The sequence below is a fragment of the Pleuronectes platessa genome, chromosome 22 (genome assembly GCF_947347685.1).
Source record: "Pleuronectes platessa chromosome 22, fPlePla1.1, whole genome shotgun sequence".
NCBI lineage: Eukaryota > Metazoa > Chordata > Actinopteri > Pleuronectiformes > Pleuronectidae > Pleuronectes > Pleuronectes platessa.
In genome coordinates, this window is record NC_070647.1 from 6,792,711 (window position 1) to 6,805,263 (window position 12,553).

Sequence of the window (12,553 nt, forward strand, 5' to 3'; positions counted from 1 at the left end):
ATGTTTTTCTTTAAGATCCCTGAATAATTCTCTGGGAAATCAGAGAAAAAGTTGAACAATACCTTATTTCACAATGTTAAACAAAGAATCCGGCCCCGGTCTGATGAGGATCCACACCAAGTCCACCTGAGACTGAATGTTGCATTGTGTTTCAACAGGTTTGCAGGTCGACCTGGAAATTACGTGTATGTCTTCAACGATTATCGGATGGAAGAGGTTTGTAATCAGTCTTCTGTATTTTTTTTATCTGACACTCTTTGCATTTGTCTGAATATGTAAAACAAGAGCACAACAGTATAAATACCACGTGGTCATGTCTCCCTCAGTGTGCTCCAGGAGGCTGCCTCATCGAGTTGTGCATCCAGCTCAGCATCATCATGCTCGGGAAGCAGCTGATCCAGAACAACATCTTTGAAATCGGCATCCCGTAAGTACACAACACAGGAGGAGGTAACAAAGTGAACAGACAATAAGCTCAGTCGTGGAATATACCACTTGGAGGTTGACACCTGTCATACACATAAATAGACAGTGATGATAACCCCAATGATCCTAACCCTAGAGAGGCGGTGGACTAGTGGCAGAAACTTGGACTATGGGCAGAAAAGGTCTCTGGTTGGTCTCTGGTTCGACTCCACGGAGAAACAACAAAAAGACGAACCTGGATTGATCTGTCCAAAAATCCAAGAGGATTCTCCCTACCCTGTCTAGTGCCCCTGAGCAAGGCACCTTACTCCCCCAACATCTGCTCCCCAGGCGCCGTACATGGTCGCTCACTGCTCTGTGTGTCCTGCACCAGATGGGTTAAAAGCAGAGGTTAAATTTCCCTACCTGCATGAGTGTGCCTGTGCATGTGTTTGGGACAAATAAATACATCTTAATCAGCCAATAAAAAATTGTATTCATGGTTTTTATTAATTCCCATACCATATCAAATTATAGTTTTAACAATAATAATAATAATAAACGTTGTTTATGTAGCACCTTTTAAAACCATTATACAAGTCCAAAGTAAGTAAATAATACAAAAGCCAGATCATACATAGCAATGCAATCGAACAAGACAGATCAGTGAACAACATTTAAAGTATTTAACAACGTTAACACAATATAATAAAATAAAAACGATAAAAACTGTGTCTGAGGAGCGTGTTGGTCCAGAGTCATTCAAAAAGGAACAGTAAATAACGTGGTGGTATGAGGGGTTAAGTTTCTACATAGATTTCAAAATGAGTGGGGCTTTCCAGACTCCAACTCACAAATGGTTGCTGGTGGCGCCACCTTTGATTAGAGGGTGTTAATTATAATTTTTTAAATATTACAGACATCCCTATCCGTGGGGTTTATATAAGCATCGGCCTGCTAGCAAGGTGGTTTGAAACACTAGGTGGCATTATGAGCCATGTTAAAACCCAAAATGTAGATTATAAAAAAATTTGTTTGTTAATAAATGTGATTTTTAAACCAGAAACAAGTATAATTTTGTTTACATCTCAAAAAAGCCATTGATATATTCTGTACCTCTTTGACAAGCTTTGTTAAAATGCTTCAACAGACTTGCTCACAAGCGCATGCAACTCTCCCTCACCTCTTTTTGTTCCAAAAACATTCCTCCCATGTCTTCACAATGGCAATAGCTCAGCCTTTACATGCAAATCCCAGAGGTCAGAGGTCGGCTCTGTCTATAACAACTGTCACACAACAGAGGTGCCTCTTGGCTGCCGGCTGCACTGTTACTGTTGCTGTGAGCGCAGCCTGACCTCCCTTTGGATGAGTCTCATCAGACTCTGCGGTTTCTCCAGGACGTCCAGCGAGCTGCGGCACATACCATCATACCATCATACCCTCTACATAACACCTCCACATCTGTTACGCATTCATCCACCCGCAAAAGTTTTACACCTGGGAGGCGACCAGGAACACCACTGTCTTTATGCTGTGGGCCAGCCCGCCGGATTCACGAGTGAAGGCAGAGACATTTTACAGGTCTGCAAAAGTGTACCTGACCCGAAAAGCTTCTGTCTAAAGACATAACAGATGGAAAAAGAAAAAAAAAGAAAAGCAGAACACAAGCAAACCAAAAGAAACCGGACATGAGGCTGAGCTCAACCACCCAACGGAGAAAACTCCTGTCAGCGGTTTGTGTTCACAGACTCGTTCTTTCAGTCACTACCCAGAGCTCACAAACATGGGTGATCACCGGTTAACCGTGGTGAGTGTCGGAGGGAGGTACAAGTGTCTCCAGACAGCTTGTGACTTTAAAGAATCCCATTGTATTCAAATCTATCTTTGACACCTCTCTAAAGTGAAGCTCACATTCAAATAAAAAAATACTGCAAAACACAGGTCAAATTAAAGATTTTTGTGATTTAATATTTATTAACCTGCTTAAAGTCTGGTTACTGATCAATGTAATTGACCAGTGAGTTTGTAACTTGAGTGTGTGTGTGTGTGTGTGTGTGCGTGTGTGTGTGTCTTTATGACCTCCTCCTTGTGTGAACCGTGTAAACTGTAATTCCCTTGTGTTTGTTAAAGCAGTTAAGCATTTAGCTGCTTTAATTGGAGATTTTACAAGGAGGACACACATTCGCATGTTTTGCCACATGCATGCACCATAATACAGACACACATGCACTCATTTTTGTATCTTCACACATGATATTGTATGTAAGTTGTCACTAATAAGAGCTACTATACATGCACACCCTAATAGTGTACTTGCCCCCGCTCATCTCGCTGTGCCTGGCTCTCTCTTAGCATCACACAGCTTCATGAGCATCTCTGCCAGTCTCTGTGAAAGTGTTGATATTTCTCTGAAAACAGTTTTCTCCTGGCTGCCACTGGGATCTCTGCCTTACTGAACTCCTGTAAATACTTAGTGTGGCTACAATGTTTCACAAGAAACCATGTCAGCCCCTTTGGTTCAGGACAAGGTTTTTCTGAGTACAAATCTCAAACCATCGACATCATCCTGCCCCCCGCCGATATGTTGAAATCACGGAGGTTCTAAAAGTAAATATTGTTTTCTTTTATTTAATCAGGAAGACAGAAATTATAGTGTGCAGAATTCAGCAACATCATGTGGTGAGGTTGCAGATTCGAACTGGTTGAATACCCATCGCCTCACCTGCCCTTTTCAAGAGGGTAGGACAATCCATGATGGCCTCCTGGGGACTTTAAAACACCTAAGGTTCTCTTCAGTGCAAGGATTAGATGTGTCCATTCCGGGATTGTGTTGACACATGGCAGTGAAACATGGTGGACTTTGTGGATTAGGAACCACTGCTGATGTAAATAAAAGGCTCATATTCTAATATAACATCAATACGATTTTAAATGATTCTTAATCTTGGGTGAGTTTATACTATATTATATTACCAGAAATTAAATATAAAAATAACGTGTGATATTCTGAAATGTACAAATTGTTGTTTTCTTCTTTTGGAATATGCCCTTCATATTTAAATACTTTATATTTACATTGAGAGCGGGACCTCTCTATGAAAGCTGCCATGTTTTTTACAGTAGCCCAAACTGGACAAACTGAACACCGTTTGAGTTTTTATGACGACTGGGTCTACCACAGGTTTTCTTACGGCTTTTATTTTTTGGAGGGGACGGGAGCAAAATGCATCTTCACCACTAGATATCACTAAATCCTACTCAGTGGACCTTTTAATACAGTTCAACTTGACTTGAACAGGTACATCCATCCGTCACTGTTCCACAAGGTTGAATATGATGTCACAATCAAATTTAAGTCACTGGCACCTTCCAGTTATAACAGCTTCCTCTTAGGTTTTTGACCATCTTAATTTTTTGTCACATTAACATTACATTCTTTTAATTAAAATAACCTTCATATTACCTGGTGTTCTCGTTTTATAGTTAATCATTCTATCCATCTCTATGTCTGTCGTGGCAGGAAGCTGAAGAAGTTGGTCCGAGCGCTGAAGAATAAAGGATTAGCAGAGGAGGAGAGGGAGGTGGAGAGGCCCCCACAGCAGTGGAACCTGGACCACGCTCTGGCTCCGTTTGAAGGCCTCACGCCCGAATACATGGAGATGAGTGAGTCTGCACACGTACACAGACACACACACACACACACACACACACACACACACACACACACACACACACACACACACACACACACACACTGAGGGAGTGAGAATAATAGCCTCAGGGACATAAAGCAGCCATTTGGACACCTGCATACTTTTAAACTAATTATTCTGTCCATCTCTGGGAGGTGTTATGTAATCTGTATCTGTGAGGAACAACAAGACCCTACTCGGCTAAACGTGCACATCTTGAATGAAGAATTTAAGGATCCGCGATGATCTCATTCAGTGTGCAGAACTTGCTACATTCATCCACATGCAAACAAGTGTACATTCTGTTTACAGGGTTTGTTTACACGCATGTCTGTCACAAACCCTTCCACATTAATTTTTTAAATAAAGTCACAGATGAATAATCTTTTCCTCCTTCATGTGTAGACAGTCTCAGATGCTTTACCTTTCCTCTATTTGTGCCTGTCAGTCAGGGTGTGCGTGAGATGGAGCTACCAAAAGTTTTAACCCTCCCCGACCTCTTCTTCTTTTATTCTTACCCTGTGCCTGAGCAGGAAGGCCCAGCGCTGTGTGGTTTCAGCCACCTTGTTTGTTTCCCATTAACAGAGCCTGCAGACTTTGAACTGCGATAAAAAATGAGAAGGGGAACAGTGAAGGAAATCTATGAAGTTTGAACATCTGGGTCCAGTGCAAATGATGTAAATAAGATTTTTTGAAACAGTAACTTTGAGCATATATTAGTTGTTACTGCATTTGTAGAGAATTCAGACCCTCTTAGGAAAACTGGCAGTGTCACTGCTGCTAAGCACTATTCGGTTGTTTTAACTGTCGTTGGCACAAGTAAACACGTAGAAAAAAAGAAAAAAAATCCCCCAAATGTAATTATCATATAACAATATCCAGAGAATCGTTAAAATGCATCCTGAGGAAGACCGGGAGGCAGTGAAACAACTGAGATAACCCACGATAACAATGAGATGAAGTCAACACAGAGGGAAATGTGATCAGGACGAGAGAGTGAAATAAAATCAAGAGTATTGACAGTTTTCATAAATGTTTGCGGTTAGTATGTCAGTCTGCCAAATGTCATCACACAGAACGTTCACTGGTTCAAAGAGAAACCGTTCTGTGCTCATAAAAGTCGACTGATTCACTGCCTGTGAGGGGGAGATTTATATGGAGCTGGTTAAGAGCTGCAGGTGTTGAGTTGTTATGTGTGCCGCTACATAAATACAAACACATGCACACTCACATGCACGGAACCACAAGCAGATGCAGCTCTTAGCGTATATCTCGTTTTTTTGGGTGGATAAAGAGAAATCTTTGGATTTGATGAAGAAGTTACTGACAAATGCAGAATGAAAAATTTTATATTTACTAAGCGGTTATGATTAACTGTAAGTGTTTTGGTTACAATTGTGATCAGCTGATGTATCCCATAAATAAAAAATTGTCTTGGTTCTATCACAGTTTATCACAATTATCCCAATGTATCTCCACCTTGATTTATCGGTTGGTCTGTTGGTTTGTTGGTTGGTTGGTTGGTTGATTTGTTGGTTGGTTGATTTGTTGGTTTGTTGTTTTGTTGGTCGGGTGTTCGGTTTGCTGCTAGCTTGGTTGATCTGTTGGTTAGTTGGTCGATCGTGTGGTCAGTTGGTCGGTTGGTTGATTAGTTGATTGTATGAGGGAAATACAAAAGACTTCATTGAGTGCAGTTCCTTCTCTGAATGTGGAAAACCATTGAGAACTTATTATTATTGGGAGATGGAAATGCAGCTAAGACTGACTCACGATTGGTTGAGTGCAGGTATGGGCGGATGGTGGGAGGACGTACAGATGCGTCCTCCATCTTTATCTACCGTCTATGTTCCTCGCAGATTGATATCTCAGCGCGTTTCCTGGTTGACAAATTGCTGCAGCAATTCAGTAAACATGCAACAACATAATATTTATAAAATGCCAACGTTTGTCCGTGGATAGTGAAACAGTAAGACTGGCCATATCATGCTACAGCCATAGAATGAAAAGAAAATTGATTTTGTCAAAATGTTTTGAATAGCAAGTCAAGTTTTGCTGGTAAATATTGCTCCTGTGTTCTACACTAGACAAGGCAAGACATAAGCTTAGAAAGAGTTAGAAAAATGGACCGAGGCGGTTATATTTGGAAAAATTTACTGGCATATATAATAGCATCTACCGGTATGTTTATGTGGAGGTTAATGTTTCCCACATGCAGAGCAGTCTTTGGAGATGTTTTAGTTCTGACTTGTAATGGCCGCAAGGAACCTGGGTGTGACACTCCACAGTCAACTCTCCCTTATCGCCAGCATAGCTGCAACAACCCGCTCGTGTAGGCACACGCTGCACAACATCAAGAGAATACTCCCCCTTCTCACTCAGAAGGCAGTGCAGGTTCTGGTCCAGGCTACTGCAACGCCCTCCTGGATGGTCTGCGTGCTAGGACCATCCCACCTCTGCAGCTCGTCCAGAATGCAGAAGCTTGACTGTTTTACAACCAACATAACTTCACCCGCGGTACACCGCTCCTCCGCTCCCTTCACTGGTTACCAGTGGCTGCCCGTATCCTCTTCGCGACCCTAATACTTGTGTATCGTGCTGTGTCTACATCCAGGACATGGTTAAACCTTACACCCCGGCCTGTCCACTCTTGCTGCTTCCTCACTGAGAGCTAGCCACTCAACAAAATCACGACTGCTTGCTGTCCTGGCTCCCAAACGGTGGAAACAGCTCCCAACTGGCATTGGGACAGCAGAAAGTCTACACATCTTCTGCGGCAGACTAAAAACTCATCTCCTCCAGCCACACTTTGGTTAGGAAGATGGTGGTCTAAAACAGTTCTCAAAAAAGTAGTTGTTGTTTTTATAAGCTAATTTACTAACATGCTAGTTTCAAGAGTGTCTTGGATTGTACCCTCATGTTTGATTGGACTTATTGTAAGTCGCTTTGGATAAAATCAAGTGTAGTGGTGCTGTGATATGATAATGAGGAGATTTCATGTGCTAAAGACAAGAGAGGGAGGTGGGAGGTAGAGAAACAGACGGAAAATGTACACGTAGTTGTCAGCGTGTGAATGGGTTGCCCTGGGTTTGTGTTACATCTCTGTTTTGTACTCGTCTATGTTTCTGTGAGCCCCTCTGCTTATGTTGAGGTGTGTGTGTGTGTGTGTGTTTTTCTTTGTGTTTGCACAGCACGTGTGTGTGTGTGTGTGCCCGGGCCAGCCCCCGAACCCGTCAACCTCGTCTCAGGTAGATAGCGAGGTGGTTCTAAGCTTGCCCTCTAGCGCTCGCTGCCCTGCTGCTGTATTTTCTTCCTCGCCACTCTTTGTCTGTGCGTGGCGTCCCGAGGTCGAAGGCGTCAGTCTCCGGCTCGCTGGAAATCCCCGTTCCCACACTGCTGAAGTTCCCCTGCTCCGATCAGTGCATCAGGGAAACTGCCTCGTCTCTCTCATGTTTACTTTCCTTACTTTTTAGGAAGCAGGTGGATGTTGTTTTGACCATTTATTGATCTTTATTTATTTGCTTGTGAAGATGTCTCTTTTGCTATTTGCCTGGATGCAGCCAGGGCGTTAATCAACTGCACAATCCAGTCCAATAAATTCCCATCCTGCTTAGTTTAAATATAAGTCATGCATGATGTGTCTGTGGGTTATCTAATAGAGTGCATAGCATACAGTAAATATATATACACATAGTTCCACACACTGCTTAATCATGAGAAGTCCCTGTTTAACTGTTGCAGCGTTTAGGGTTTAACCTTAAAAGGCATCATCTGATCCGCAGCACAGACAGTGTGACTCCTGACCGGACCAGCGTCATTCACGGCCGTCAATCTAAAAAGAAAATTCTGTTGATTTCTTTCCCACATGCCAACCTAGCTCTTCCTGTCACGTGGTAGAAATGGCTGCTCGAAATCACTGGGAATAAGTTCATATCATACACAGCTTTGAAGATTTAGTAAGACGTCTCAGTTTCATGGAACAAAACAACATGCACTGCAGTTTGTGTTTCTGCCCTTTAACTCAGATGTTTTCAAATCCTACTGGGTCTTTAGTAGGTTTATGCCTCCTCCAAATGGGAGCACACTTACAGTAATATGATCTCATCAGCATTTAAATGTGCTGCATGTGATTGTGTGATTACAGTAGATGTTAGTGCAGCCAATGTTAACTAAGCTCATGTCTCCAGCAGGTTAAGGAAACAAGACTTAAATCATCCTGTGTTTGTGCAGGAACAGGACAGAATGAACTTTACTTTAACTTGTTAGCACATTACTGGAAATGATTAGCATCTCTTATTACTATTTTTCATTAGATATCGGGGAAGCCAGCAAATGAAATACTTTGAAAAGGAAATGTTACTTTAGCGTTGAATAATACTTCAATTCTTTTTTCTTTTATAATGTTGTATTTAGCTTTTCTTTATGTTCTGTTTTTAAATTAACTAACTTCAATTTACTTCTCTTATTTAGTGGACTCTTTCTTCAGACCCACATTCTGTTAGCTCACGATTAACCTACAGAGAACTTCATTTCATTTTCTGCAACTGTTTTTATAGTAATTGTATGTTTTCATGTATTTATGTAAATTTATTGTTGTAAAGCACTTGTTGTTGATTATTTTTATTTTTTTTCATTATAACATTAATAATGTAATGCACTTTGAGCTATGTGTTTTGTATTGAAGGAATAAATGTATTAATACAGTTATATTTTATTTTATTGCAAAATTGCTCCTTTATATATATGTACCAAACCTTGGGCTCAAGCTCTGCCACAGCGGCTATGACTGTGGCAGAATTGTAGTATTTGATATGTTGTGACACTCATGATACTACTGTGTTGTAAACTTGAACCTGACAAGTATCTGGTTGTGTTTATTACAAACTGTAATGGGGGTGTCACCAGAACTGTTACAGTAGGAACTAGTACGAAGGCCATTAACAGGATTGACATTTGACAATGCCATTCATTGTTGGTTCTGTGTGTAAATATGTTACTGTTTTACCATAATCCCACAGCAGCAGCAGCTGGATGATGGGAAATGTGGCCCCCCCTTTGAAAACACAAAATGTCAATTCATGACTGGGCTGTTATAAATATTTGATTGTTCCAAATGAAGAATACAGAAATGACTGTTATCAACCCTTCACCTAATGTAGCAGGTTAAATAATCTCTCTCTCTCTCTCTCTCTCTCTCTCTCTCTCTCTCTCTCTCTCTCTCTCTCTCTCTCTCTCTCTCTCGCCTGCTGCAGTCATCCAGTTCGGTTTCGTCTCTCTGTTCGTGGCGTCCTTTCCGCTCGCCCCGCTCTTCGCCCTGCTCAACAACGTCATCGAGATCAGACTGGACGCCAAGAAGTTTATTACAGAGCTACGCAGGCCGGTGGCTATACGCGCTAAGGACATCGGTAAGGTGCTCCGACAAATATATAATACAGATCACCAAAATCCCCCTAATCCCTCATAATAAGTATTGAATTTCCCATAAATCCCAGTTGTTTAGGATGGTACGGCTTGTGAATCCCCATTTCAGACATCTCTCAAGTGAAACTAGATTGATTGCATTTTTTCCAGAGCTTGACAAACAGATTCCTTTTAGCAGTTCCATAGAGCCATGTTGTTGCTGTTGGCTAAAACCCAAATAACTCTTCAATCAGCTTGACTGCTGCATTGTGGAGTTTAACCATAGGCTTTTATGAGATGCCATCATCCTGTGAGTCAGCAGTTGTTCCTGTTGTTCAGGACATTTTCTCACATCATTTTCTGTGGGACAACAGTGTCCTTTAAAGTAAAGTGTGTGAGGATTTCCCTAATTGTGCCTTGAGAGAAATAAAGGATGTAACATGCTTAAGCACAAAGATGTTTAAGTTCTCACAAATGTCCTCTTTCTGTAGGTATATGGTACAACATACTGAGTGGAATGGGAAAGTTCTCCGTCATTATAAATGTAAGTATTTAATGCAGTGTTCCTGCATTTCACTATCTGCTTATGAAATTAGTGATGAAGGCAGATGCATGTACAATAGATGTGTTGAGATAAAACTGTATGTGCTGTACAGCCTAAATTATGAAAATTACAGTTACGTATAAATTACCCTTTTCACACAAATTAATGTGAGTAAATTACAAATTGTTATTACCTGGCCAAAATGTTGCATTACTGATAAGTCATGTGTTTTAAAAACGTAAAATGTTATGTCATAGTGATAGTTCTCGAGACCCGTGATTGTGCCATTGAGATTAGATTCAGATTAGATTGTACATTTTCAACAAAAAAATATGAATGAAAATGAAATCCACAGCTCAGCACTGTGGGAGAGGCGGGTTGTGTAGACACAGAGGTCACAACACAACCCAGGGCTTTGCCACTGACCTCTAACTCCTCCGCAGAAACCTTTCATCATGTAATCCAGCTCTCATCACGTCTGACATTAGCGTGTCCTGCGCAGACCTTAAGTTGTCTGCTGCCTACACTGATGCTAGTCGATGTCAAATACAATATTAGACCTGTGTTTGCCCGAGATAATCCCGGTGATGACCTTCTGAGAACTAGGACCAAAAAGACCCGTAAATGCTGATCTGAGGTCAAGGTGTGGGTATTTGTTCGAGGTCAGGGAAGTTCTGCTCGGGATTTGTCTCCGGCCAGCTAACTAAATGCTATCCCGTTTACTTTTAATACTAAACAGATTTGTGGAGGATTTGGAAAAACAAGCAGCTGGAGTTTTTATTTATCCTACAGCTATGGGGCACTGGACTCACATACACACTTAAGCTGCCCTGGGAGCTTCAAGGCGATGGAAAACTGGAAGCAGAATCCCCCCTTTTTTTGAATGTATCTTGCCTCTCTCAGTTCTTCAGACTCTATTTGATGTTACTGCTGCTTGTGCTGTTCAACATCTGAAAAAAAAGACACTTTGACCCCTGAACCTCTTTCGATAAAAAACCGAGGGATAAGATTTGGCAAATCGCAACTTTTTTCAGGCTAAACCAATTTTCTCACGCTGTGATTTTGAGCGGTGCTGACAGACAACATATTTCTCTGCCCCATGTGTGTTTCCATCTCGCTCTTTCCCTCCGGAGGCCTTTGTGATCTCCTTCACGTCAGACTTCATCCCTCGGCTCGTCTACCAGTACATGTACAGTCAGAGTGGCACCATGCACGGCTTCATCGACCACACCCTCTCCTACTTCAACGTGTCCAGTCTCAAACCCGGCACGGCCCCGCACAACTCCGGAGACATCACCGTCTGCCGGTAAATACGCACACACACACACACACCCACACGCACACACACACACACACACACACACACACACACACACACACAAACCTACACCCATGAGGTCCACCTGGTTAAATATAGCAAAACAGATACCTATTTATTCACATATTCATTCACATACACACCAGCTTGCACGCACCCGTCACTTTGTCATGTCGATTTTTCCTTTTCTACTGGGGTTAAAAAAAAACAGTCAAGGCAACTCTATAAATCTTCGACACAGTAAATCTATTTGAAGGCTTTAGTCCGGGGGATTTTTGTGTTCGTGGATAAAACAGCATGAGCCTGTCTTCTCATAACTTATAACTTTGACCTTAACGAATACATAAACACTGCCCTTGAAACTCTATGTCAACAACATACAGTATAACTTTCCCAATCATGCTCGTGTAAAGGCTTGTATCTATTTAATCTGACAGAGGGACGCCTCCGTCTCTCCTTTGGTTTATGGAGTGGAAGTCGAGCTCCAACTGGATCCTCTATTTTCCTTTCACAATTCAATTTAATATGCATATCTAGAAATGCTTAAGTAACATCCTGATTACTGATTTACCCTTTCTTATATTTACACTCAAAGCCATGCAAAGCATTCACAGCCCTTTACCTGTCCGCCTGTGTTGTCAACAGCAACTGTGCATGCCTTCTTTCTATTTTGTGCCATAAAGGAAGACAGGATATTCTGTTTTGGGGATCTATGTGTATCTTTTGCCTCTATATGGTTGCTATAGAATTAAGTATTTTTGCTATATATATATATTCTTAGATTAAAACATTAAATTGCCACAGGTAATCCCATTCTTGGCCATCAAAGGTTTTTTGCATCTATCTTTTGCAACTGCACAAGTTGTTTCTGAGATAGAGTGGAACAAATAAGATGTTCTTGAATCAAATTGGGATAACTTAGAGAATATCCCTTGATGAAATGCAACGGGTGCTTCTTTTGGACACGGCCCACCCCTCCAGAAAATGTCATTGAAATCAGCGTAATCCTGCTAAATAACAAACAAACACAGATGAAAACATATCATCCTTGGAGGAGGAAATAAATAAAACAACATGAACAATCCAAAAAGCTGCAGCAGTTTTTGGTTTCAGATGCCGACATGGTTTCGTCAGAGAGACACACCTTCCCGCCTCGTCGCATTCTGAATCCTGAGCTAATGACAACGGATATGACAG

At 41.5% G+C, this 12,553-nt stretch overlaps 1 protein-coding gene across 1 annotated transcript in view; it reads left to right on the plus strand.

The window, feature by feature from the left end:
* ano2b (anoctamin 2b) overlaps window positions 1-12,553 on the plus strand; it is a 54,159-nt gene that overhangs the window by 30,526 nt on the left and 11,080 nt on the right. The window contains exons 18-23 of the mRNA XM_053414950.1: window positions 159-216; window positions 327-427; window positions 3,926-4,068; window positions 9,347-9,499; window positions 9,986-10,038; window positions 11,172-11,344. Coding sequence (XP_053270925.1) covers window positions 159-216; window positions 327-427; window positions 3,926-4,068; window positions 9,347-9,499; window positions 9,986-10,038; window positions 11,172-11,344 — 681 coding nt within the window. The remainder of the gene's footprint in view (window positions 1-158; window positions 217-326; window positions 428-3,925; window positions 4,069-9,346; window positions 9,500-9,985; window positions 10,039-11,171; window positions 11,345-12,553) is intronic.